Here is a 27,091-nt window from a genome sequence, read left to right as displayed (position 1 = left end):
AATTATGAGATAAATTTAAAAAACAAAACCAAGCCTAAAAATGTGAGAGTAGAAATTCTATGCAATCCTCAACAGTCCCACTGGAAACTGGGATTTGGGAAGGTACAAGGACAGAGACAGAGTAACCGAACCTCTTACCTGTTGATGTGCTCCTTCAACATAATACGTAGCTATAAGCACAGCGAGCAGCAGTAAACAAGACACCACCGTGTTTTGACGATGCCACAACCTTAAAAACATATTTAAAAAAATAAATGAACATTTCAGTTCATTTTCAGGATTCATCATTCTCAAAAACAATTTCCTGTTGAAACAGTTAGGTTACTTGGCTCAGCTACAGAACCCGTTCCTTCTGGGATGAGCTCTGTGTCCTTGGACACTATGGTTCCTCGGGGTGTGAATGGGGGTCAAAGGAAGATACATGGGTACTGAGCCCAGTTTCTTTCCCTCATCCAAAGACTGATCTTGTTCACACCAAACTTCTAATTAGGAGAAGCGTTATAAAATATAATGGAAAGAGTACTGGCCTTCAAGTCAGAAGACTCGGATCAGAATCCCAAGTCCCTGAAAAACTGCACTTTGAGTAAGACACTTAAACAATATGATTCTGTTTCTTGTTTTTAAAATCATGATAATCATATACTTGTTTTACCTTCTTTGTGGAGTTGCTTTAAGGATCAAATGAACTGAAAAATGTTACCAAGTGTTTCATAAATTTTAAGTACAATAAAACCCCAACATATTACAGATAATAACTTGAAAAGGCAAGCCAAAAATGATAAGGCATGTAAAAGTTCAACTTGCTTTTTATGGTATCTGAAATAGGGTTTACAAGCACCTAATTAAAGATAGAATACGTTTCCTTGGCAGAGCGTTTTCTCATTGGCTCAAACTATCAGTACCAATGCCACGTACCCTGAACCTTGTCCTACTAAAGAATCAGCGTATCCAACATACACACAGGTCTTTCTCCTTAAAGTAAAGCCAGAAAAAAAAAAATCTCATTTTCGGTATTCTGCTTTGCATAAAAGATTCAACATGAGACAGTGGTCAACTGTAAATAGCCCAGTGAGCAAATAGCAGTTATGTTCCCTTAACCTGTTTTTCTTCAAACTATAGGAAAGGAAAATAAGTATATTCCCATAACATTCTAAATTGAATCCATTTGATAAAGTAGGCGGCAGGGAGTAGGAGCTTGCTATTAGTAAATAAGACTTGTATAGAAGATAATGGAAGACTCTTTACTTTGAGGTCCATTCCTTCAAGACTGCTAGGATTTCCAGAGAAAAATACTGCAAGGTAATGAGTGGCTGTTTCCACAGGACAATATTCTGCCTTTCTTCCCGATCCCTCTTCTTCTTTTCACTCACTGAAGAGAGGTCTGAAAAACATTAGTGCAGAAGTTAAAACAAAATGCTCGCTTTTTCCAATCACTTTCAAAATTCATCCACATTCCCATCCCACATCTGAAGGACGGCATATAAACCTCGACAAACAGTGTGGCTCCCATGGTGACGAGGGGCGAGGCGCTTCTGTTTTGTTCTTCATGTTCTTTATGCAATTATTTTATTGTTAGGACGCAAGTTTCTCTTATGCACATTACTGGAATACTAAATTATCCCACCCCTATGAAGTGCAATTTAGCCTCATATTCTGGAGGAAAAGTAGTTCAGAGCTCAAAATGTGAAGGCAAACTACTTGGTTCCAAATCCGGGTCTTGGCACTCGACAGTCACGTGAACTTGGTTAAGCTGGTTAACCTGTCTATTCCTGTTTTCTCTTCTTTGAAATGAAGATTAAAATAGTACTTACATTATAGGGCCACTATAAAGATTAAATGAACCAATATATGTAAAGCTCTCAGAAATCTGACACTCAGTGAGTATGCGATTAAGGTGAGTTATGACTGTCATCATCTAGTGAAGTTACAAACGCACACAGAGCAGCCCCATCTTACATGGGGCTCCACTTTCCGTGCCCATGGTCAACCCTGGTCTGATTCCAGAAAGAAACAATCCATACATTTGTTTTTGTTTTTTTTTTTTAGAGGGGGCGGTTAGAGAAATATTTATTCGATTGGGCTGAGGCAAGTGGACAGGAGAGTGAGATCTCTCAAAACCATTCCCCCAAAAGCAAAAGTAGGGAGTTTTTGTGCAGCTAGGGAGGAGGGTGTTTTCTGTTTTTGGAATTTACACGGTTTAAATTGTGCACTGTTCTGAGTGATTCGGTGAAATCTGGTGCTGACCATGCTGTCTCTGCTACTTGTCCATTAGTCACTTCAGAGCTTGGTGATCTTGGTTATCAGATGGACTCTTGTGGTTATGTGCTTGTGTTCAAGTAATTTTTACTTTACTTGATAACAGCCCCAAAGTGCAAGACTAGGGATGCTAATAATTTGTATATGCCAAAGAGAAGCCATAAAGTATATGAATGTACGGAAAAAAACAGTACACATAGGGTTTGGTACTATCCATGGTTTCAGGCATCCACAAGGGGTCTTGGAATGTAACCCCCATAGATACGGGGGGCTACTGTACCCTGTAACCCAATAATTCCATTTTTAAGAATGATTAGGTATAAGGAGAAATGACTTTTGTACGAGTTTATTCAATGAAGCATTATTTGTCCTAGCCAAAGATTATAAACAACTGAAATGCCGCCAACAGAGGACAGAGGAGTGATTAAAGTATGGTTCGCTTATACAATGGAGTACTAAGCAGCCTTAATAAAGAATAAGTTCCTCATGTACAGTTTACAGCACAACCTTTAAGAAATATTTAGTAAAAATATAAAACCCATGGTAAAGAAGATTATGTCATACAAACATTAATTTTAAATTTCAGGGGGTGGAATAGTAGGGGAAGCATATATAAACATACATGCTTGTTGAAAGGACAAAAAACCATGTAAAAGCTACTAATGGGAAGAGACTATGATATATATAATGCCTATCTCTGAATCTGAACCCTGAAACTCAGTGAAACAATGTGAAATTTATCAGCAAAGTAACCCAGAAATCAGATAAGCATTGCAAAAGGTGATCTGCAAGGCCATGTAGTGACCAAAACAAACACAGAGAAACTTTTTCAGATAGCTTACACTTCTTCCGGTAGAAGAAAATTTCTGATATAATGTTACCATCCTGGAGTATTATTTGTGATGTGTTTGAGACGCCGAATAGTTTAAAGGCTAAAAGGAAAACCATTACAATGAACAGAAAAGGAAAATTTTTCATTTTCCTTTAACACACAAAGGAAAGTTTCTTATTAAATCATCTATATAAATAAAGCCTATAATTTTCAGGGTATGAATAAGTGTCAAATATACTGCAATTTACCCCACAAATTTCAAATTTGGTTAAATATAAATCTGTCTCAAGATTTTGAAATAAGTCCACAATAATCACATTCTGATTTTTTTGATAACTGTGTAATTTAGGATTAGTGTAATTAGTATTTATAATCTATCTCTAAAGTTATAAAATAACCATGATAAAATTGGGCACCAAATAATTTTTTAAAAATAATTTTTAAAAAACATTTTACTTATTTTTAGAGAGGAGAAATGAAAGAGAAAGACAGGGACAGAAATAATCAGTTGCCTCTCTCACACCCCCAAATGGAGACGTGGCCTGCAACCCAGGCACGTGTTCTGACTGGGAACGGAACCGGCGACCTTTCAGTCCACGGACCAGCACTCAATACAGTGAGACGTTCTAGCCAGGGCCAAATAAATATTTTTTATACCATAAGATTAACAAATAAAACTTGTACTTAGAATGCTAAATGTGATGGTGGCCAGGCTGCTTCTGTTATCACTATGAAAAAAATCACCTTATAGGCCCCGACCCATGATTTAATTTACAAAGAAGAGTAACAAAATGTCATTAATCTTATATAAGACATATAAGAACCTTGTACTATCATATAGAGTATTATTTTACTACCAAAATAACAAATAGATATATTTCTATTTTATTCCAATGAAAAGGATAGCATTTAAACCCATAGATCTCTCCCTCCAAACCACAATACTTTACCTGTGAATTTTCCATTATATTGTTCCTTATTCATTGCTACACGTCTCTGGTCACAATTTTTTCCATTCTCTGCCATTTCATAGATCAATAACTCTTGAGGAGCTAATAAAGCAAAATAAAATCCAGTGATCATTACATAATTCTGCTTTGCACCTGTGACTAAATAAAACTGAATACAGACACAACGTGGCATTAATACCAAGCATGCGATTAGAACGTGTTTACTTTATTCATAGTTGCAGTAGTTAAGGTTAAATGAGACCCTTAGGGTGGGGCCCTAATCCAATAGAACCGGTGTCCTAAGAAGATGAGATGAGACACCTGTCTCTCGGCAAGCACCCAGAGGAAAGGCCATGGGAGGACACAAGTAAGCAGCTGCCTACGAGTCAGAGAGGCAGGCCTCATCAGAAACCACCCATCAGCTCCTCAATTTGGACTTCCAGACTCCAGAGCTGAGAGAAAATAAATTTCTGTTGTTTAAGTCAACCGGTCTATGGTGTTCTGTTGTGGTAGCCCCAGCAGACTAATACCATGCTGATTAGTATGAACAAGGGGAACCAGATCACATGATAGTAATATTTTTCTTGGTAATAGTAATATATTGGTATTCTGGTTTGTGAATTTGGTTATAATAATTCCATCCTCTGGAGTCCATTCAGATATATGTTTACTACTTCAAATTTGTAAGCTAAAAAGCAGATAATCAGACACTAAAATGCGGCGTCTGTACCAGGATTCAGGTGCCCTGAGTGGACTTAACTGTGGGAGCCAGACTGTCTTCTACCCAGGGAATATCCTGAGTACTTGGCAGCACGGGTCTTCAAAGTGCAACAGTGACTACTCAATCTAGCGTTAACATACCCTGCTAATCATACTCGTTATCATTAGCAACATCATAAAAGGACCCATTTTACAGCAAAAAAGGAAAACTGGGTTCCCCAAAGCTGCCAATACGTCTTGATTGATTTGAGGCCACATCAGGGCAAGCCGCCTTTGGATTAGGTATTTCACCCGTCCGTATACCCACCCCAGGACTGAATGCATCCCACCCTACTCTAATTCTGTTCTCAACTGAAAGTTACTTAAGTGCTTGGAGCTAAAAGAATCCTTCCAGCATCATGTATTTATTGGCTGCACAACTTGAGTAACCAATTTTAGCCTTTGTGTTTGAGTTCATTTGTAAAATATCCCCATTTCTATGTTCGTGTCATCTTTAAATCTTTGTGTGTGTGTGCTGATTTGGGGTACTCTCAGTAATTTAGTTTCTCTGCTTCAAGAGAAATTATATGTAACTGTCCTGCACAGTGACAGGCACATAGCAGGCACTTAATGTTAGTTTCTCCATGCCCATTTCATAAATGTCTCAATTTTCCAAAATCATCACGGTGAATTCTGCCCTGAGCATTAACTTAACAACATATATGGTTATTTCTATACTACACATGAACATGCATAACTAGTTTCCACAGAAGCAGCCACAGAATCAGAAAAATCTTAGTCTGTTATGTTGGATAGCAAAAATGGATTATTTATCATCAATCCAAACATTCTGAAAAGAACTAAAAGGACAATTTGTTAAAAATTACTATGGAGTAAAAGGGCTCTAGCCTATCTATGTAGCTAGGGTAAGATGAAGTAATAATTTTTAAGGAAAGCCACTTTTTGCAGCTTAATAAGTGGCATTAATTTTGGAAACCTGTGATGAAACAGTACCCATCAGACGCCTGTATGTGGGAATAAATCCAAAGTACTCCTAGCCTGTTTAAAGGATTGAAATCTCAAACAGGAGTCCAGCGTATCTTCCTGATATTCAATGGAGCTTTGAGGTGAAAGTGTTGTAATATCAATTTTAACAGCATGTATCAAGAATTAAGTTGTTGAAATAAACTCTACATGTCTGTGGATGAGAAGGTAGAAATAGGAAAGCATAACTCAAACAGCAAATATACTTTTCATTGTGAAGATATATCTAGATACAAGAAATGTTTTAAAAGGCTGTAACTTGCAGATTTTAAACACAGCTTAAAGCATTCAAAATGAAAGGCTGATATTAAGACATGTGGATTTTTTGTTTGTTTCTGGCAGAAGTCCATAGAAAATACTGCTAAACTCAGCTCACAAAGGTTCTTTGTTAGCTGTACATCCAGTGCTAAGACTATAATACTCCATTCATTTTAGACATTAGTTACACTTGTAATGCAAAAACAATGTGAAACTAAATTATTGTGAGTTCTTCAAAGCAACACAAAAACATTTAAGGATAAAATGAAAATAGCAACTCCCTGAGTAATAAAAGAGTTACTGGAGAATTTAAAAGATGAAAAGGAAAAGCAAATAAGATCAGTGAAACCACTGCTTCTAATTTTCTTAGCCCACTCTGTTCCAAAATAAAATGGATACACTCCCTCTTATACCATATGATCTCACTTTTAACAGGAACAGAATCAACAGAAGAAAAAAGTAAACAAAATATAACCAGAGATATTGAAGTTAAGAACAATCAGCCAGAGGGGAGGGGGGAAGGGATAGTGGGGAGAAGGGTTTTCAGGAACTACTATAAAGGACACGTGAACAAAACCAAGGGGGAGAGTGGAAGCAGGGGAGGGAGGTGGGTTAGGCTGGGGTGGGAAGAAAATGCAGACAACTGTAATTGAACAACAATAAAATAATTTAAAAATTGGAAAAATACAATAGAGAGAATAAGAAAACCCAGTGGGGAAAAACAGAAGAAAATAATCTATCCAAATGATTCCACTTTCTCACAAAAAAAATCAACTTGGTTTTCTCAATAAAACACATTTTTTTTCCACACAAAGCATAAAAGGCAGCCAACTTGAATATTATACCTGTTTTGCTTTTAGAAGTGTGTCTCCTTAACTGGATTACTTAGTACATTCAGTCACAGGCTACTCCAAAATAGCTGTATATTTCCCTAAAACTATTAAGATTAAAAAGTTACAATATGTTCTTGGAAATTTAATAATCTAGGTGAGGAGTAATGCATCTTGACTAGTGAGACTTTGCTACAGCGTCCCATCTGTGCACGGTTCTCAGGAAGCCAAAGATCTCTCAAGCGCCACGTGCAGTATCAGAGAGGCTATCGGATCCTCAGACTCTGAGAGCCACACAGCATCTAGCACACGGTTATGGCAGCTTAGGAATGTGTTCTTGAAACATTCTTTTTTGAATAGAATATATGAAAAAAATTCTTTGAATCTTTTTGAACTCTCTAAGTCTTGGGGAATTCAACAAATTAAAACTCCAAGTTCATACATAATTTAAAAGCATTCAAAATCTCAATAAATCTCCCAGTAATGGCTTAGTAGGCTGTGAGGGTATGTATTTCTAGCCTAAACTTTCCTCAAATTAGTGAGGTATAAACTACACTCAGCTCATCACAGTCTTCTGAGTGTTGGAAACTGCTATGCTCCAGATCTCATTTTTAATGAGATAAAAATTTAAGTAAAAATCAAAAATTTTAAAAGATATAACCTGAAGATGTTTTTAGGGATTCTGCATTTTTGATAGTCTGATAGGTTTTGGGAAAGGTTTCTTATCTTTCACTTTCCATATGTAAAATAGCATTTTAGGTTCCTGTATGTAAAAACACAATTCTATTTTCAGGGGAAAAATGAATAACTTGTAAAGATACAGCTTGAAAAATCCCATTTCTCTGTTTCTTTCAACTTACTCCTAAATGTTCATTCAGAAAGATGGGGAAGGAATAAGCGTTAAGGCCAAGAAATGAGGTAGGAAAAAGAATAGCTGTCTAGAGTTGGGAGACTTCGCTCGCTCACTATGAGACCTTGGGAATGTCACTTCACATCCCGGAGTCCCTCCTTCCTTATCCAATCATCAAGCACATAGAGTAAGTAAGTGATCGCCATAATTTTCCTTCTATTCTAACAGTCTAAGAATTCTACCCAGCTCAAGTCCAGGGTTTTGGGTTTATGTAATAACTACTTCTGTATGGCTACTTACAATTCATATATAGATTAGCTAACACCATGCTAACAACTCTTGCACGAAGCAGTTATTTTTATCCTCGCCTTCTACAAATGAAAAATTGAGGGCTCAAGAGGCCCCAAATAGCAATTCAACAGCATGTGAATAGCACAGTTAGAGTTTCAATCTAAGCCCAAATTCAATATTTCTTCTACTACACAAAACAGTCTGATGATATTTTCAATTTTCACCAAGGAATTCTGAAGTCACGGAAAAAATAATAATGAAAAAGCAGTTCCAAAGATTTAGCTTTTTCTAGTATTTACAAATGTTCCTCATTTCTAAAATTAAGAGAACACTCACTTCTATTGACTTTCACTATTCAAACTCGTGAAAATCAGATGACTGCACCTCTGCTTTTTTTTGGTCATTTCTTTGTGGGTTACTGATGTTTGTGCATTTTGACAAAATTTAAAATTCAGATTTCTTAACAGACCTCCTTACTTTGTAGCCCCTAAAAACTTGGTTAATATAAACTGGCCTATGCAAGTCATTAATAAGAAAATAAGTTAAATCACTGAATATTTTTAAATGGCAGAAGTACATGCTTCAGATTATTTATAGCAAAATGAAGGATTTAATACAGATAATTCTAAAATTTATGATTTATGAAACAATTTATTATCCACTGTGTGGAAAAATACTAGAACCTGGTACATGTTCTCCATCTATTAAAATGGTAGTAATGTCCTCACTCTACCCATTAAGATGGATACTGGAGATAACTTGGTATATTGGTCATTCAACATTACTGAAACCAGAATTACCTGTAGCACTTTTTAGAGGGTGAATTGTCATCCTTTGCCCACTTTCAAGGATATTTTGTGTTTCATTTTCTTTTAAATATTAAAGAGCTTCCCAATAATAATCACCAATGACCTTCATTTCTATCTGAAGAAAATTAGAACCTACTGGGTAGATAAATTATAGTGCGATTATTTGTACCAAAATGAATTCTTTGCATCCAAAAGGTTTCATGATAGGATTCTATAAAACAGTGCACTTGGAAAAATGTAAATTAAATTTTAGTAACACTTAATATATGAAGTCTGGTACATGTACTAGGAACTTTAAGGGGCCCTTACTCTCCAGGAAAACCAGATGCTGGATTGGACATACTCTTTGAGATATGACTGGTCTCACAAAGGAGAGAGGGAGTCTCCATGATCCCTTTTTGTCCCTCCAAAATATAAACAAACTGTACAACAGACTCAGAGAGACTAGATGGCCCAAGAGCTAGGGTGGTTGTGAGGCATGGTGGGAACAGACGGGAACCTGAGCAGTAGGAAGGAAACAAATAGGAACAACTAGCAATCGAGAGGGACAAGGCTACCCTGAGACAAGACCCCCATAGCAACCTCCCTGTAGGAAGACTGACTTTGAAAGTAGGAGGCTGAATGTGTAGCCTACTCTCTGGGCTGAAACCCATGATATATGGGCTAACCCTCTATGCAGAATATGCCACCCAAAATATGCCACTTCAGCACATTTCTTACTTTGAAATGAAGAAACTTAAAACAGCAGGCATACAAAGACACTCTGACTCTTCTTTCTCCTAAAAGCAGGAGATAAAACTCCCACAAGCAAGGTAACCTCCCTGTACCAGGAGGAAGGCATTCTTATAACCAGAGATGGGGAATTTGGGGCCAATAAATCTGTACAAACAAACCTTGTCAAACTAACCCTTATCTTCCTCATTATTTCTTCATCATTTACTACACCTAGCTCAAACCTCTTGGTATTGTTACCCGTTCACAAATTTATTGTTTGTCTTAAAGGTATAAAAGCTTCCTGCTCTGATCACTTTCTCAGGTCTTCCTTCTCTTGTGAGAACATCCATGTACACGTAATTCTTCCTCCCCTACAACCACAGGGCCACTGATGTAGTCCCAAGCCTTTACAGCTCTAAGTAGAAATAGAAGCAAACCCTCTTTATAAATTAGGTCCACTGGACTCCCACTGAATAAGGTCAATCGATAAACGTATAAAGATACAAGAAAGCATGCCATTATGAGTAGAGGGCCCCACCCTCACCCCCAATTCCACACAGCTTCAGGACAAGAATAACACATATTACAGATTCATGTGCAGAATAAATATTTTATAGAACAGCTATGCCTAAAATGTTTACAGAACAAAGGATGCAATACAAAGATAAGTACGATAAAAACTATTACAACTAGATTTGAATAAAGAAAAGCAAATGGAACTTCTAGAAATAAAAAATATAACTGTTGAAATTAAAAACTAATGATGGCTTAAACAGACACACATGAAGTGAAGTGGATAAGCCGTCCAGGGACTTTATGAAGAGCACAGCAGAGATAAGATGGAAAATACAAGCAAGTAAGAGAGACAGAAGATATAATGAAAAGGTATACACTTTGTTTAACTGGAATCCCGGGAGAATAGAAAGAACAGAAGAAAGGTAAATTCAAAAAGATAAAGGCCTAAAATTTCCAGAATTGGAAAGATGAAAGCCGAATTTTTCCATAAATGAGTACATCATTCTAGTAAGTACAGTGCATTCCAAACAGAAGAAATAAAAATAAATCCGATCCAGAAACACTGCAATCAAACTACAGAACACTAAAGCATAGAGCTCTTGATCTTGAAAGCAGTCAAAAAGGAAGGACAGATTTCTGAAAAAGAAAGAACAGTTACAATAGAAGCCAATTTCTCAAAACCAAAAAACCAATGTAATAATATCATTAGAATTTGAGATAAAACAGCTAGTTCAGAATTGTGTGCCCAACAAAATAAAGACATCAACAGCAAGCAATAAATGAGGAATTTACCAAATCTAAATGCTAGAAAATAAATTTTTAAAGAATATTCTATAAACAGAAAGCAACTATTTTCCCAAATTGGCTGAGATATAAGACATGTAGAAAATAAAACAATAAACATAAAGGCAAGTAAAAAACAAAACTGCATAAAATAAGAAGAGTGTCTAATTGTGACAAGAAGAACTTTAAAAACAAGTGAAATTTGGCCAATCGCACGTAAATCAGGAAAGGAAAGATTAGAGCTAAAGAGTTCTGAAGTTGTGGAGCATCCGAACAGACCAAGTATGTCAACAATCAAAATAAACGTAAAAGATTAAACGCATACTTTAAAATCAGATTGCAAATTGTATTTTAAAAAATTCCACGCTTTCTTATAAAAACATATAAAAGTTGAAAATAAAACAACAGACAAAAGTCATTATTCTCTAATAATGAAATAATGAACATAATAGAAACAATGATAGAAGGTTCAACTCACCAGGAAGATATAACAATTGTAAGGGGTAAAGGGGGGGACATCTGTAATAGTGTCAACAATAAAAAAAATTCTAAATTTGAATGAACCTAACAGAATATAGTATCAAAATTTATAACATAAAAATTGATAAATATACATGGAGAAAGGGATAAATCCAACATTATATTGTGGAATTATAAAACAACTGTTACTTACTGATATTTCAAGCAAACAAAAACAAAACATTCAGCAAAGACAGACAATTTTAACAATTCCATTAAGAAATAAAATGTAGGGAGGTATATGTATAAGATTCAGCCCCTCACGGTCACAGAATACAGATTTTTTTCACAAGTCACTTCTTATGATTAAGGCAAGGAAACAAGTCTCAAATTCCAAAGAATGGGCACCACAGACCACATTTCTGATAACCCAGAAATTAAGTAAGAGAAACGAAACTTGTACATATTTAGACTGAATTGCAGAGTTCTAAATCACATGTCAAAGTAAGAGAAAACTGAAAAATGTTGAGAACTACTTAAACTATTCAGTGAATTTTTAGCAAGGTCACAGGATACCAAAGGTCAAAGCCAATACTCTTTCTATTATATACTTGAAATAAACAAATAAATGTTAAATTTTAAAGTTTCATTTACAGTACTATCTGAAAATGTTAAATACTTAGAAGTTTAACAAAATATATCAGACCTGTTCTAAAAATACTTGTAGATCAATGGAACAGAACAGAGAGTATAGAAACAGCCCCACATACATAGGGCCAATTAACTTTCGACAAAGGTACAAGACAAGTCAATGGTAAAAGGAAAGTCTTTTCAATAAATGGCACTAGAATAAATGAATATTCTTATGAAGAAATGAGTACTGACCCTTATCGTGTGCAACTACTGATTCAAATGGATCACAGATCTAAATGTAAGAACTTAGTTATTAAAACTACAAAGCATCTAGGGAAAAAAGGAGAAAAATCTTTGCAGTCTTGAGGTAGACAAATATTTCTTAGGATTTAAAAAGCATAAACTAAAAAGAAAAAATTGATAAACTTTATTAATTTTAAGAACTTTTACTCTTTGAAACAAAATGTTAAAAAAAGATTTAAAAGGTAAGCCACAGAATGAGAGAAAATATTTACAATTCATGTATCTAAGTTCTTATATCCAGTCTCTCTCTCTCTCTCTCTCTCTCTCTCTATACGACACATACTTGAACTTTTTCTGTTCGCTACGATCTCTAGCATCTCAAACTATGCCTGGTACACAATATGTACTACGTAAGTATTTGTTAAATGAAAAATTCATGTCCACTGCTGTGTAATATTTCATTATGTAACTCTACCCCAATTAATTTATCTGGTCTCCTGACAATGACGCTTGAATTGTTTATAGCTTTTGCTATTAAGACCAGTGTTGCTAAAAATACCACGGTCCATAGATATTTCAATAGAATCAAGAGATTCTATTGGCTACATACCTAGGTATAGAATTGCTAGCAAAACTATGCCAATATTCAGCTTTACAAGTTGTTTCCCAGGCTTTGCTATCGGTTATCCTTCCTAATCTTTGCCAGAGGAATGCATGTAAAGAATGCTGTGGATTGTAAATGGATTGTAAAACTGAATGGTGGGTTGCAAAATCGTCACAAATTCTTCTCATTGTATGCATACCCCTTTGCAATATGGTTTCAAACTCCTACAGTTTGTTATTCTAACTCTTGACTCTGCACTTGGCTTCGTGACTTGCTTTCGGGCAAGGGGACATTGCAAGTGTGACACAAACAGAGGCTTTGCTATGTAAAATTTCTATGACACAGAAACTGGAGAAAGGTGGTAACTCCATCATTATATTAAGAGTTTATTAAGGGAACTTACATAACAATGACATCTTGGGTGGCGGAAAGATGACATGGATATCTGCTATGCTTTCTACCCCTGAGACTGTTTTATAGCTAAAAGCAGTGAGTCTACATGGAGGAAAGGAATGTGTGTTTAATCTACGGGAAGGAGAACCACCAGGGGCTCAGAGGCTCTGGCAACAGAGCTGGTTAAGAGACATAACCAAGGGCTTCTTGTCCAGAGGCACAGCTCAGAGTTCTGATGCACAGTCATGTGGATAGTGGATTACCTTCAGCTGAGGTCAACTCCGCATGCCCAGGCTTGCAAAGCACTTGCACACTGGGACCTGTCATCTCTTACTGCTCTTTGGAACCCTCCGCCCATGTGAAAGAAGCCCAGGCTAACCTGTCCAGGCAGAGGGGCCCATGTGGAGCAAAGACAAGGCATCCCAGCAGAGACCTGCCTAGCTGAACAGCCAAGCTATCCCAGACCAGAACTGTCCAACCTAATTCACAGAATCACGAGAAGTATTAAATGAATTTTTAAATCACAAAATTTTGGAGCTAAGTTGTTATACAGCAAAATACTCGTATATCATCAGATAGTGGTAACTGCTACAGTGAAAAATAAAGAAATTTGGTACAATTTTTAATAAGGTGGATAAAAGAAGCTTTCTTAGAGAATTTGACATTAGAGAAGAGCCAGGGAAAAACACGGGGAAGAGCACTGTAGACAAAGAGAAAAAGTACAAAGACGCCGAGATAGGAGTCTGCTGGCATGTTTCACTTACCCATAGTTATTAAAGCCACTGATAAATTCAACTATCTAAATTTCTAAAAATTAGAGTTTTGCAAACACAGAGATTCTAGCAATATCTATGATTATTTAGTATAAAGAAAATTCCTCTACCCACAGAAGCAGTGCTAAAATCTCCTAAAGATTAGATCTTAAAAACTTACAAGGGGCTGGAGAACCTTGTATACTCTCCCGATTACATGGTTTTTGCAATGGGGAGATTTCAAAGTTTCTGGAAGGGAGCAGACTCAACAGTGAGAGAAGGAGTGGTCAGTCAGATGAACCAGTTCAACTTACTGGACTTTATTCTGTCTTCCTCTAGACCACACAGCAGCATCTGAAAGAGCTAACCATTTCTGAAAAGAATTCTGAATAAGTCACGGGCTTTAAAAGATGCATACCAAAAAAAAAAAAAGTGAAAAATCTTGCTCGTCTCTGTGCCTCATCTGTCTAGTACCCCCCATGCTAGATGCAACCACTTTCTATTAGTGTTGTACATCTGCTCATTCTTTCTTCACACACTCATTTGTCAGTCTCCTTTGCTAGTTCTCCCTTAGACCTAACTCAGCCCACTGCCAGCTTTCTCTGAGTGACTTACCTGGTTCCGTAGTTTAAAATACTGGTGTGAATTTGTATTTCTGGTCCTGAGCTCTAGATCTGTATTCCCAATAGTACCACTCAGATGATTCCCAAGCATCTCAAATTTAACATGTCCTCTTTGACCCATCCTCATCTCTCTCCTTGTAACAAACCCAGTGCTCCTCAAACCCTCCCTCTCCCAGTAGCTGGCACAACCATCCACCCAGTTACCAGATCCAGAAGCAAAGCCATCCTTGACTCCTCACATTTCCTTACACGTCACATCTAATCCAGGTCCCAGTACTATTCCGAATGTATTTAGTATCCACCCACTCACGGCTCTCCCCTTTTTGCTGCCACTTGGAGCAGGCCATCTTCGTCTCTCACTTGGACTACTGCAAGGGACTCCCCTCTCCATTTCTATTCTTGTCCCCTTCAATTCATCCTTCACGTGTGAGCAAGAGTTAACTTCATATGAATCATATTACTCCCTTTTTGAAATTGAAGAATGACTTCTTACTGCACTCAGATCAAATCCAAACTTATTTACAAAGCCTGCAAAGCTCCACTAACCTGGACTATACATATGTTTCCTACCTAACCTCCTATCACTGTATTACAGGTGTACTGTGCTAGAGTCTCAAACAGGCAGGTGTCCACATCAATTCACTCTCAGACGCTTTGTTGTTTCCTTTGTAACATTTGTTACACTGTGTTTGTTTTTCTCTATCAGGTTTCTGACTAACATATCTGTTTATCTTTGTTTCCCACTGTCTTCCCCAGAACCTGGGCCACAGGTATTTTGTTCAATGACTGGATGAATGAAGAGATGTCAATGCAAAATGATCTTCCCATGCAAAGAAAGTAAGTGCTAGAAGGCATCCCTAAACAGCAAATCCCCAAATTTTAATTCCCAAATTCCGTGTTATGGCTTACACAGATAATCTTGTGGGGAAAGGGGAAAATTCTTCCTTCCTCTGGTTCTTTTTGGCTGGTTGGATAATAAAATGAGTATGAGACAGACAAGAGAAAATCAAACTTAATTTCATGCGCATGGGAAGCCCATCTACATCAGAGAGTCGGAGTCTCCACATACATGAGAGATTCAGAGACAGAAAGGGAAAATGAGGTGCAAAAGACACTCTCAGCCTAGGATGAGGCGCCTTGGGGCTTGAGAGTCACTGCAAGACTCAGAGCAGATGCTCAGTAACCAGTAGTTGGCCCTGCCACATAGATAGGCCAAAAGAGGTTATTTCTGATAATCTCTTATTGTGGGCAAGGCCTCTCATTCAAATTCTTCTGGGTAGTTGGGGGAGGGCAGGAAGAAGTTTCTCTATCCTGCAGGGTCTCAAAATAATCTGCATACCACAAAAGCACACCTTGGGGTGACTATTCTGAGCCCTTATAATGTGAACTGTTAACAATAATCCAAAAGGGTTAAGAAAATGACTGAAAAGAATGCCTCATTTTGTTAAGAATCCCACGTGTAAAAATTCACAAAATAAAACTGTGTATATAAATACATCTATTTACCGAGATTTCATTAATAATAAGCAAACAATAATCAAGTAAGCAGCAAAATAAAGATGTGCTTGCAAAAGAGGGTTGGGAAAGAGTTCTTAGCAACAGCTCAGTAGGCCACATGAGGATGGAGATGACAGTTGTGGCTAACTATCTGTCAGGCTTTATGGGAATCTGCTCATTTAACCCTAACAATAAAGGTACCGACTACATTGTCAAGGAGGAAATCGAGACAGCAAGAGGCGAAGCAACGAGCCCAAGGGCTGCACAGTAGCAGAGCTGGAATTTGAACCGAGGCAATTTAGCTTCACAGTCTTGACTCTTATCACTACCTACCCAGTCCATTCAGAAAAATTTGTAAAGACCAAGGTTATTATTACTTATGAACCTCAAGCACAAGAGAAAACATCAAAAGATCTACTAAAAAAAAATGTATTTCTGGAATACTACTGACAAACTCCATAGCAATTATAGTTACACCAGCTGGGATAGGATTACTCAATAGGTTGCTCTTGCTTAATTTAAAAATGCCTTAAGCTTCAAGTGACATCTTTTATGTGACACAGAAGAGTGTCACCTATTCAAATTTCCAAAACCTTCAAGAAGGATATTTTAAAAAGAGCTTTGTATAAGGGTTTACATAATACATAATATCAGTTCATTCTACACAAAGGTGCTTTCCAGAAAAAATAACAAGTTTCTTGAAGCAATGAACTCCTTAAAAGTTTACCCCCCAAATATTTGCAAATCTTTGTGAAAGCACAGTGTTAACTAACAAGTTATCACTTCCATTCACCTAGTTTGTTTTGGAGGTTAGTCAGGATTCTCTATTCTGGAGTTTATTTCCACACCAAACAGAGAGAGAGCCAGAGAAAGAGACCAAAAAAGAGGGTGTGGGCAAAACAGCAGTGATAATAAGTACTTGGCACTACAATCTCCAAGAAAGGGGAGAGACTAAACAGGTTTTGTAAAATCAATGGAAGCACATAAGAGTTCCCCAAAAGACAAAGCATTAACTCTCCTACATTGTCTATTTATCCAGAATGAAATACCATATTTTTCAGACTATAAGACACACTACCCCCTCCCAAATTTGGGAGGAAAATGGGGGTGTGTCTTATAGTTCGAATGTAGCTTACCTCGTTAGCTGCCGGGAGGGGGGGGGGGGGGGGAGCGGCACAGCAGTGGAGCAGGCTTCTTTTTTCCTATTTTCCTCCTCTAAAACCTAGGTGTGTCTTATAGTCTGAAAAATATGGTAATTACAGAAATGACTCCACAGACTAAGAGATAATTAATAAAACAGAATGATGGAATTACAAACAGCTTGGAGAAATTTTTTAGCAGGAGCGAAGTAATTAATACAGTTTCATCATACTTATTAGCAACAACATTCACTCAGTGAGACGCGTTACAAAGATCCTGTGTCTTTTCCACTTGCCAGAAAGAAGACACCTCGATACCCGACAGTAACAAAGCATGAACTCAGAATAACTGTTCTGAAGAACAGAACTAATTTTCTTTCCTTAAAACATTCTACTGCAGAACTTGCCAAGCATGGTGTTTTTGTTTTCACAAAATTTACAAGACTCAATCACCTAAAAGGAGGAAAGATGTATAGACACATACAGATTTCTTTAATAGATAAATCATTTTAATGCAAACCAGCAAATATTACCAAGCCATAAAAAGATGACTGGAGACAACGTAGCAAAACAGAAAGAACACTAGGGATCTCATTTCCAGTTCAGATTCTGGCACTAGCTAAGCCACATGGCCTCAAGCAAGCCAATTACTAATTGTTTGTGGGCCTCAATTTTCTCCTATTAAATGAGAATTTAAATATATGTTAAGAGAGGTTGCTTCTAATTCTAAATACTGCATTCAGTAGGTTTCAGTGAAATGATAAAATATCTTACTTAATATAAGTAAGGCTACTTCTAACCTTTACATAACTAGGTATATGGAAGCACCAAAAGCTTCAGCTTCCTCTGCACTTGTAAATTCTTAAGTGACAACACATGATGACCAAAAAAGATCAGTCTTAAAACCCTCAGACGCAAAGCTATAATCATTTTCCGGTCATCTACTTACTGATCAAGGTGACTAACTCAATGTATTACACTATCAAGCTATTCCTGGCTAGCTTTTATTGTGTTCAAAAGTAGGGCAAAGACCATCTCAGTAAAGCATATAATAATATTTTCAGATAAACAGCACAATTAATATAAAACATCAAATTTTGAAATGACACAAAGCAACAGTATTCTGCACTGATACATGTCCAGAGGTCAGAGTAAAATGACAACACGACCATATTTTCATTTATACAGTGACACCGCATCTACTATCTCAATCACTGTGACAATCCTGTGAAACAGTGAGCAGTACTTTCATCAGTACAATCCAGACCAGCTCAGAAAGCCTGGTAACCTGCCACCCTCCACCGAACCAATGCCGGAGCCCATACTTCAATCCAGGTGTTCCGATTTAAAGTCTTTAGCAATCCTAAAAAGTGGTTATTCAAGCCAAGGCAGGAAGAAGGTGAAAAGTGAGCAAATTTGGATAATCAGTTCCTGGATAACTGAAATTGAACACAAAGAATACACGATCAGGTTTGGCAGTTATAGTCCAATAAGCAAATTTACCAGATATTGAAACTAATGCTAACCTCTAATTTATATAATTCCACATCTCAAAAATCTTGTCACCGCATTTCAGACAAGTGTGAAAATTTTTTCTAAATAAAAAATAAGAAAAATATGTAAATTAAACACACAACAAACTGATGAAACTAGCTACAAGTGAACTGTTAAAAGGCACTTACGTATTTCAGAAACTTGGTCATTCTGGAATGAGCATCACAAAAACTAAAGTATATTACTCAAATAGGATATATCCTCAGAATAAAAGAAAGTGTTTTCTTTTGCTAAAACATCTTCAATGTTTTAAAATAATATAGGCAAACAAGTAAAAGATGAAAGAGTTCCAGTGTGGAGTCATTTCACAATACCCAAATTGGGTACATTTGTCTGGATACCAAACACCCATCTTCCAAAGGTCAAAAAAACAAAAGCAACCTGGAATGCATAAAATGTTGCCTAGTAAATAATAGTTTCTCTACCATTACTTACGCTAATATACGACCAAAATCTGAACTAATGATACAACTAAAAGGCAGCAGTCGGAACATTAAATTCTCTATCATTACAACACTGGAAATACTTGTACAAGCTTCTCCAAAAGATCAGTGCAATCTGTCTGCAAAATTTCTGACAAGCGCCAAAGGAGAAATGAAAAACATTAAAGTTAGGAAAAGGATCTTTGTTGCCAAAATAGGTATAAACAGTGCCAGAGCCTATACATTATGAGATTTTCCAATGAATTTATAGGAAAACAAAAGATAATAATGTAAAACCTACTGGAGGTCCTAAGTAATCTTAGCAGTGTGATACAGGACCACAAATGGCTTCTCGGAATTTGCGATTAAGCCGACCTTCACGTTTGACAGCAGACACCTCCACTGTGATGAAATACAGGGGTTAGAGGGGTAAGGGACTTGGAAAAAGTAGAGAACCCTACTTTTCATGAAAGTGGGAGATGTGTGAAGGTCCTCTGCAAGCGGTCCTCGGAGCGAAGGCCCCACTCCCTTTGCCACCAACGCTTTAGAAGGAACTTACATAGCTGAATTTTGTTCAGAAGCGGGTCTATTTAGCGTCGGGCGCTAATGTTTGGGGAAGTCAAGAATCCAGACTGACAGATCCTGAGAAACAACTAGGTCATCAGCAGGGAAGATCTCCATTTACTCTCAAGTCCTAGACACCTGAGCGGGAAGCGGAGATGGGTACTCTATAGACGCTTAGAACAGGCTCCAAATCAGTGGCTCTCGGATCAAAAGGTCAGGAGTCTAACGTATTGGTTCAGTGAACCCGCGGCCAACCAGGAAGAGGTGTCCCAAATAACCTGGCTACCTCCAGACTGAGACTTCCAAAGTCAGCAGCACCCGAAAACACGGCTTGAAGTCGAAATCACGGTGCCCCAGATCTGCACGGTCTCAGTGGGAGAGCCCAGGAAGAGGCCAACCTCTGAGGACAGCGCCAGGCTTCCGTCCCCAGTTCCCCGCGCTCGTTTACCTACCCGCTCTGACTCCGGCTTCTCCGGATCTCAGGATCCTGGAAGCAGCACCTGACCGACTCTCACACCCGCCGCGGGGCTCCGGCCAACCGGAACTCTACGTCACTTCCGGTCCATGTTCCCCCGGGAGCCTGCCTCCTAAAGAGAAACGTTCCCACCTCCTTTCGGCGTCCTCGACTGACGGTCGCCGGATTTCGTTTTGGGACCTGTGGGCGGGGCGAGAGGAAGAATGACTCTTAGCAGTTCTTGATCCGGAACTTGTCAAGGAACCACGGAAGCGGTAATCCGCGCGTTGGAAGCGTGTTCTTTATTCCGGAGTGAAGAACCTAAAGACGCCAGTGAGGTGAGGAGAGGTGCTGTAGGTAAGTCGGCCTTCTGACCCTCACAGGGCGAAGGAGAAGGATATCGTCCTGCATTCTCCGTCCAGTTGGAATGTATATTCCCACCTCTTTCCGGAAACCCCTGCATTCCCACTCCTTCATCTTTGTAAATTGTCTTCCGCCCAGTGGTCGCTGGAGCCCTGTTTGTTCTACCAGCCGTCCTTTGGAAGAAGGGACCAAGATGCTGGGAGTGGAAGGACCCAGAGTTTTCAGTTCCCAGACAAAGCCTCCATTCAGGCAGCATCGATGTGCTCGCTCCGATTGTGAGAAAATACCAAGCAGGCCTCACACTCTGCTGAGTATTTATTGAACACCCCCAGCGTGTCAAATACTAGAGAAGTATTTGATTCTTTACTCCCGTACCCCAGGCAGAGTACTAGATGCTGAGATATGACCCATAGTGGTTATGTGTAAGTGCCACAGCAGCTCCGAGGAAAAAATAATTAAGACTAGAGTATGGTAAAAGATTTCAGAGACAGCCATTTGAACTTTGCCTTCACCGATGAAGAGGATTTTTTTTGTTTGTGTTTGTGTTTAAGTGGAGAAAAATAAAAAAATAATTGCAAGGAAAGATTGCTGCTTCAAAGGACCTAGTAATTTGTTGTGTCTGGGTAGTACAGTTTGTAGCAGAATAGGCTGGAAGGATAAAGAACATTATAACCAAATTGTGTAGTGCTGAGAATTCGTGCAAAGGCGTTTATGTTTTATTATTTAGGCATTTATCCAATGAATTTTGAGCAGGGAAATTAGAGAATCAAATTTGTGTTATAGAAGTGTAATTATAACAGCAGATGGACTAGAATGAACCGGGGCACGATTGAAGCAAATGTGGAAAGATGAGAGGTGAAGTTAATTTGGGGGACTTTGGGCCAAGAGGTACTTAGGGCACTGCTAGTAGAGACAAGGAGATGGTTTAAGACAGATACATTCAACAAGTTTTGGTGCCTGGGTGGCAGGACTAAAGAGGAAAGTCCAGAGTTCCTCGGAGAGCAAGAATACAGGAAAAGGAAGTTTGAGAGGGAAGGGACGATACCGAGTTCAGCTGAGGACCCAGTTTAGAGTACTTCACAAGACATCCAAGGGGTGAAATCTAGCAGAAGCTGGAAAGTCAAGTTTGGAGCCCAAGAGACACTTTAGGAACCCTCAGATGTGATGATTTGGGATGAGTGAGACTGTTCATCTGACAAACTATTTATGGCCTGTCTCCTCCTACCAGACTGCTGTTCCCTGAAGAGTAGGACTTTGTTTTGTTCCGTGCTCTCGCTCCAGAGTCCAGAACAGTGCCTGGTGCACAGTAGGCCCCCAATAACCATTGACTGAACGGACAGAGAGTATATAAACCAGCACTGTCCGGCAGAACTTCCTGTGGTCAGGGGAATGTTCTATATTTTTGTCTGATAGAGTGGCCCCTAGCCACTTTCAAGTTGTTAAGCAATTGAGCACTTGAAATGTGCCTAAGTGCAACTGAAAAAATGAATTTTTATCTAGTTTTAATTAATTTAAATTTAAATAACTACATTTGGCTAATGGCTACTGTATTGGACAGTGTAGGTATAGACTGAAAAGAGAGCCAAATGTGCAACCTTAGATAATACAGCACATACCTCAGGGCAAAACGGAGCAAAGAGCCAGGGGAGGAAACTGGAGAAAAGCTCTCAGAAAGGTAGGATGGCAATGGGGTTAAAGAATTCAAGGGAGGAAAGTTTAAAGAAAAGTTACGAGTGAGTGGTGCAGAAAACTCAAGATGAGGCTTCGAAGGCAACTAGATGAAGTCAGGCATCTGATTCCTTAGCGATTTCAGTTGAGTGGGGAAGGGAGGCAGGAAGTTGAGGAGGTTTAGAGGTCAATGGAAGAGGAAAAATGAGGCATTGGTTTAAGGTTCCAGAGGAAAGGGTTTTTAGGTTGGAAAATGCCAAGGGGCAGTAGCCAGTGTGGTAGGCTTAGCGGCTGAGCATGACTCAGGACAGAGCGGGATTGAGAGCACTGGTGAAAGGGGGAAGGTCTGGCAGAGGAATTAGGAGGCACCACGAGGAGGGTTTTAGAGGACAGGTTTGTTTTGTGAAGCCATCGTTGTCCAGGATTATCTGTGAGGCTAGTTATTTCTACCTTGGTTTCAAGAACTGGGTTTACCGGTATTTTTACAGTGGATATCCAGAAAAGGAGACAGGCTGAAACACCTTTCAGTGGAGTTAGATGATAATCTGATCGGGCTGAGATTAGAACATTCTAAAGAACAAAGATGTTAGTATTAATTTTAACAGAACTGGTCAGTGTGATACCATTGTAAAACATTATTAATGTTAACCTTGCTTTTACATGACTTTGCAATCCTATTGTTTTGCTGCAACTTTTATTTCAATCTTCCTCTTCTGAACTCCAGCTTGGCTTTTGTTTCTACAGCCTCCCTCCCTCCCTCCCTCCCTCCCTCCCTCCAAGGAACAATGTCCTGCTTCCAATCCCACAGACCAGCTTGCATCTAAAACTGTCGCTTTGACCCCTGGCCAGGTAGCATCATCCCATAGGCCCCGGTCAGGGCACATATAAAGAATCAACCAATGAATGTGTAAAGAAATGAAACAACAAATCCGTGTTCTCTTTCTCTCCCTTCCCCTCTCTCTCTCAAAAATGAATGAATTTAGGTCCCTTTTAGGTCCTCTCTCTCCAACTACTTTCTATTGTTGTTTCTCTATCCTGAGCATCTGCTTAGCTACCTTTCTTCTAGCTCTATTCATTGACATTTAAATATGCTCAACCTTTAAATACACTCATCTTTCCTTTTCTCCATGTCCCCTTCTATCTATTGCTTTTTTCCCCAGCTCTTTCACTTTTTTTCTATTTCTTGATCCCACTTCAGACTAGTTTCTGCCCCCCGCCCCCAACTGCCCCACATTAGTTCCTTACCATTGTCCTGGTCTTCCTGCTTCTGTATCTGTAAAAGTTGAGCATTTAAGAAGGTAGCTCCAGAAGGATTACAACTAGAGAAAGGGATAAGTGAACTACTATAAAATGCAGAGGGTTTTTTGGTAGGTTATTTCAGAAAGTGTGTGAATAGTAAAGGATTCTAAAGACTCCCAGGAAGTGAAAATAGTTACAGATTTTATAATGTTAAGTAGCAGTTTGGGGGAACTTAGTATTGTTTGGGGAAGGGCAAGGTTTGAATTTGAGATTGCAAGTGCTGGGATATTGGGTTCCCCACACTTCTTAATAACTGCACCTTTGATTTAGATACAGCCTTTCAAAATCAGGATATAATACAGCAGTATGTGTTAAATTATACTTTTATAATTTGGAGATGCATTTATGAACAATTCTTTGTTCCTTCAGGTATTGAGTGTAATCCATCTTAACAAATACTGAAGGTCAGTTGACCCAGCTTACCTCATTTTCAATTCTCCCAGTCCTTCTCTGAGGTCTGGAGACAGACAACCTTGACTTAATATGAAGATCTACTTGCAAAGGCATTGTTTTCTTTGTTTCTGAACTAGAGACGAGTTGTGAGGCACTAGAGCAGTGGTTTTCAACACTGTCAAACCCAACATGTACTTTTTAAAGAATCATCTGTAATGAGTGAAAAATGGTGCACTTTAGTTTGGCAGTTCCTGGAAAAGTTACAAAGTTGCTACATGGCCCAGCAATTTGGCTCCTAAATATATACCTAAGAGAAATGAAAACATATATCCACAGAAAAACTTGTACTCATAGCCAAAAGGTGAGAAAAACCCAAATGCCCATCAACTGGACTTTGGATAAATTGAGGTATAACCATACCACAGAATATTATTCATCAATAAGTAGGAATGAAGTAGTGATACATGCTACAAAATGAACGAACCTTGAAAACATTACACTTCATGATAGAAGCCTGAAATAAAAGGCCACAATATTGTATGGTTTGATTTACATGAATGCCCAGAATAGGCAGGTTAATAGGTTGGTGGTTGCCAGAGGCTGTATGATGAGTACAGCCGTTTCTTTGGGGCAGTGAAAATGTTCTGGAATTAAATGGTGGTGGTGGTGGTGGTTGCAGTCTTGTGGACGTATTAAAACCACTGAACTGTACATGTTGAAAGTGTGGCTTTTACGATATGTGAATTTTATCATGAAGTTTAACATCCCCTTCCCCTGTACTATCTCCACATTAAAATATTTGATAATACTGTGTAACCTACTGTATAATATTAAGGCAATATGTCCTAATTTTGACATAAATGAGAATAAAAAGAAACCTCGTAAGGTTATGTATTTCTAGGACTTGTACCACAGTCACATAAATCCAACAACCTTCAGTGGAGACTACATTTTATTGGTGACTCAAATGCTGTGGACAGCTTTGCTGGGGTTAACAAGAATTCCTAAAGGGTGATCTTCCTTTATTTTATATAATGTACTTCTGGTAAATTTAGTGTATATTAAAACTATCCAAAAAATACTTTGTGATCGTATGTAAAATGAAATTAGGTTCTAGTCTCACGCATTAATAGTTTTGCACCCACAATAATGCCCAATGGGACAAATCTTCACTTGTAAGGCTTTTTATCATTCTGTGCTCAGGTCTAATGTCAGCAAGGCACCTCACTCCAGGTCCATTATACAGACAAGCAGGAACTTCTCTGAGGAGCTGGTTCCGTCTCCTAGAGAACCACTGCATTGTTGAGGACGGAATTAGATAAGCACTATCTTTCCAGAAAAGGGGGTGGAGGAGTTATTCTCGTTTTCTTTAGACTCTCTGGGCATCTTGGTACAACAGAAATTTCCTTGCTCCACAAGAGCTAGAGAAGATTGAGGAACAGAACTTTGTTGTGACCAAGAATAAGAGGGATACTCCTCACATGGAGATTCAAAATGACCTAAACTGTTTCATCTGTATTCTTGAATTTTTCCTAGTACACAGAAAAAGTGGTACACTCGTAAGATTCAAAATATATTTTGCCTTTCTGGATGACCTCATATAGGTTTTTTTTTTTCCTTTTATTGATTCTAGAGAGGAGGGAAGGGAGGGAGAAAGGAAAAGAATCATCAGTGCTAGGGAAACTGGTCAGTTGCCTCTTGCATGCCCCCCCCACCTGGGGGACCCAACATGCAACCCAGGCATGTGTCCTGACTGGGAATCGACCTGGCCACCTTTCCCTTTGCAGGATGACGCCCAATGGAGCCACACTGGCCAGGGCTTGTTTTAAATACTGTTGCTTATATATTGTTGAGGTGTTTTATTTGATAAGCCTGTAACTTTTCACTGCCACACAGTGATAACCATTTCCCTTTCCTTTAAGATGCTCTCCAAGTCCTTGGTTATGGAATACCTGGCTCATCCTGGTACACTCAGCTTGGCTGCCGGAATAGCATGTGGCATGTGCCTGGGCTGGGGCCTCCGAGTACGCTTTGGGACGGTCCCCAAAAGCTTAGTGAATGAGACAGACACAGAGACCAGAACTGAAGCAAGCATCTTAGGAGAGAGTGGGGAGTACAAAATGATTCTTGTGGTTCGAAATGACTTAAAGATGGGAAAAGGGAAAGTGGCTGCTCAGTGTTCTCATGCCGCCGTTTCTGCCTACAAGAAAATTCAACGGAGAAACCCCGAACTGCTCAAACAATGGGAATACTGTGGCCAGCCCAAAGTGGTGGTCAAAGCCCCCGATGAAGAAACTCTGATTGCCTTACTGACCCACGCGAAGATGCTGGGACTGACTGTAAGTTTAATCCAAGATGCTGGACGTACTCAGATTGCACCCGGCTCTCAAACTGTCCTGGGAATTGGGCCAGGACCAGCAGACCTAATTGACAAAGTCACTGGCCACCTAAAACTTTACTAGGTAGGATTTTGTATGATGGTTGTCCCTCCACAAGTGTCTGAAGCTGTCAAATTCTAACAATAAAAGCTGAATTTCTGTCCCCAGTTTAAGTATTCTTGAGGTGAAAATCTGTTCGTGTTCTTCTGTCATGTACTTGGCACAGTTACACAGTTATCTTGGGCTAAAAAACAAAAAACAAAAGGTTGGGTTAAATTGTCCTGGTGGTGTAAGTCCTGAAAGAAAAAATGTTTAAAAAAGAAAACAGGTCATGACAAAATGGGGTTACAAGGGGGGGAACAGCGTTTCCTACGCATGGTTAGGTCCCTCTGCATGTTAATAGCTCTTCTTCCCCAGACTATGTTGCAGTCACCCTTGGAGAGGACCAGTGCTTCACGGGTAGTCCCACTGCGGTTTGTTTCTGCTACCGGAACGTTTCGGGTGATGCACAGGCTACTTTATTAATAGAAGGTGTAGCCACCCACAAAATGTTTAGGATCTAACCCATTGGGTTTTTTAACTTGTCTCAAAGTTGAGGTTTGGTAGCATTGACATAACTCACCTGTGCAGTGTTTCACGTTCATTTCCCTGACCCACAGTGGCCAAAGGTTCTTAGCAGTGGTTCCATCATAGCCTAAAAAATGTGCTTTACTTTCCCTTTTCTAACGTGAAGGCAATGAAACTTGTGAAGTGGAAGTAGTGTATCATCCCAACATCCCACTGGTTCGCTACAACTTCATGAACTTAGATAATTCAATTAT

At 38.8% G+C, this 27,091-nt stretch overlaps 2 protein-coding genes across 7 annotated transcripts in view; one reads left to right on the top strand and one right to left on the bottom strand.

The window, feature by feature from the left end:
• VMP1 (vacuole membrane protein 1) overlaps window positions 1-20,312 on the bottom strand; it is a 108,032-nt gene extending 87,720 nt beyond the window's left edge. Inside the window, exons 1-4 of one of the 3 annotated variants that reach the window (XM_024573282.3) lie at window positions 20,168-20,312; window positions 4,039-4,140; window positions 1,246-1,381; window positions 139-229 (exon numbers count right to left, since the gene is read on the bottom strand). In XM_024573282.3, the coding sequence (XP_024429050.1) occupies window positions 139-229; window positions 1,246-1,381; window positions 4,039-4,114 (303 nt within the window). In that variant the 5' untranslated portion in view covers window positions 4,115-4,140; window positions 20,168-20,312. The other 2 variants (XM_024573283.4, XM_045182244.3) reach the window with 2 other exon arrangements.
• A 63-nt stretch (window positions 20,313-20,375) lies between these two features.
• Window positions 20,376-26,462, top strand: PTRH2 (peptidyl-tRNA hydrolase 2). 4 transcript variants are annotated; one of them, XM_045182245.2, is made up of 3 exons: window positions 20,388-20,507; window positions 23,869-23,903; window positions 25,815-26,462. In XM_045182245.2, the coding sequence occupies exon 3, from the start codon at window positions 25,815-25,817 to the stop codon at window positions 26,352-26,354; it is 540 nt and encodes a 179-aa protein (XP_045038180.1). In that variant the 5' UTR covers window positions 20,388-20,507; window positions 23,869-23,903; the 3' UTR covers window positions 26,355-26,462. The 4 variants fall into 4 exon arrangements, with proteins under 4 accessions (XP_024429096.1, XP_024429093.1, XP_045038180.1 ...); XM_024573326.3 differs by having other exon boundaries at window positions 20,398-20,526; XM_024573328.3 differs by lacking the exon at window positions 23,869-23,903 and having other exon boundaries at window positions 20,376-20,507.
• Window positions 26,463-27,091: the final 629 nt, after the last annotated feature.

The sequence above is a fragment of the Desmodus rotundus genome, chromosome 9 (assembly GCF_022682495.2).
Source record: "Desmodus rotundus isolate HL8 chromosome 9, HLdesRot8A.1, whole genome shotgun sequence".
NCBI classification, from domain to species: Eukaryota; Metazoa; Chordata; class Mammalia; order Chiroptera; family Phyllostomidae; genus Desmodus; species Desmodus rotundus.
The sequence above is the reverse complement of the archived record's forward strand: the minus strand, read 5'-3'. Positions and strand labels throughout refer to the sequence as shown.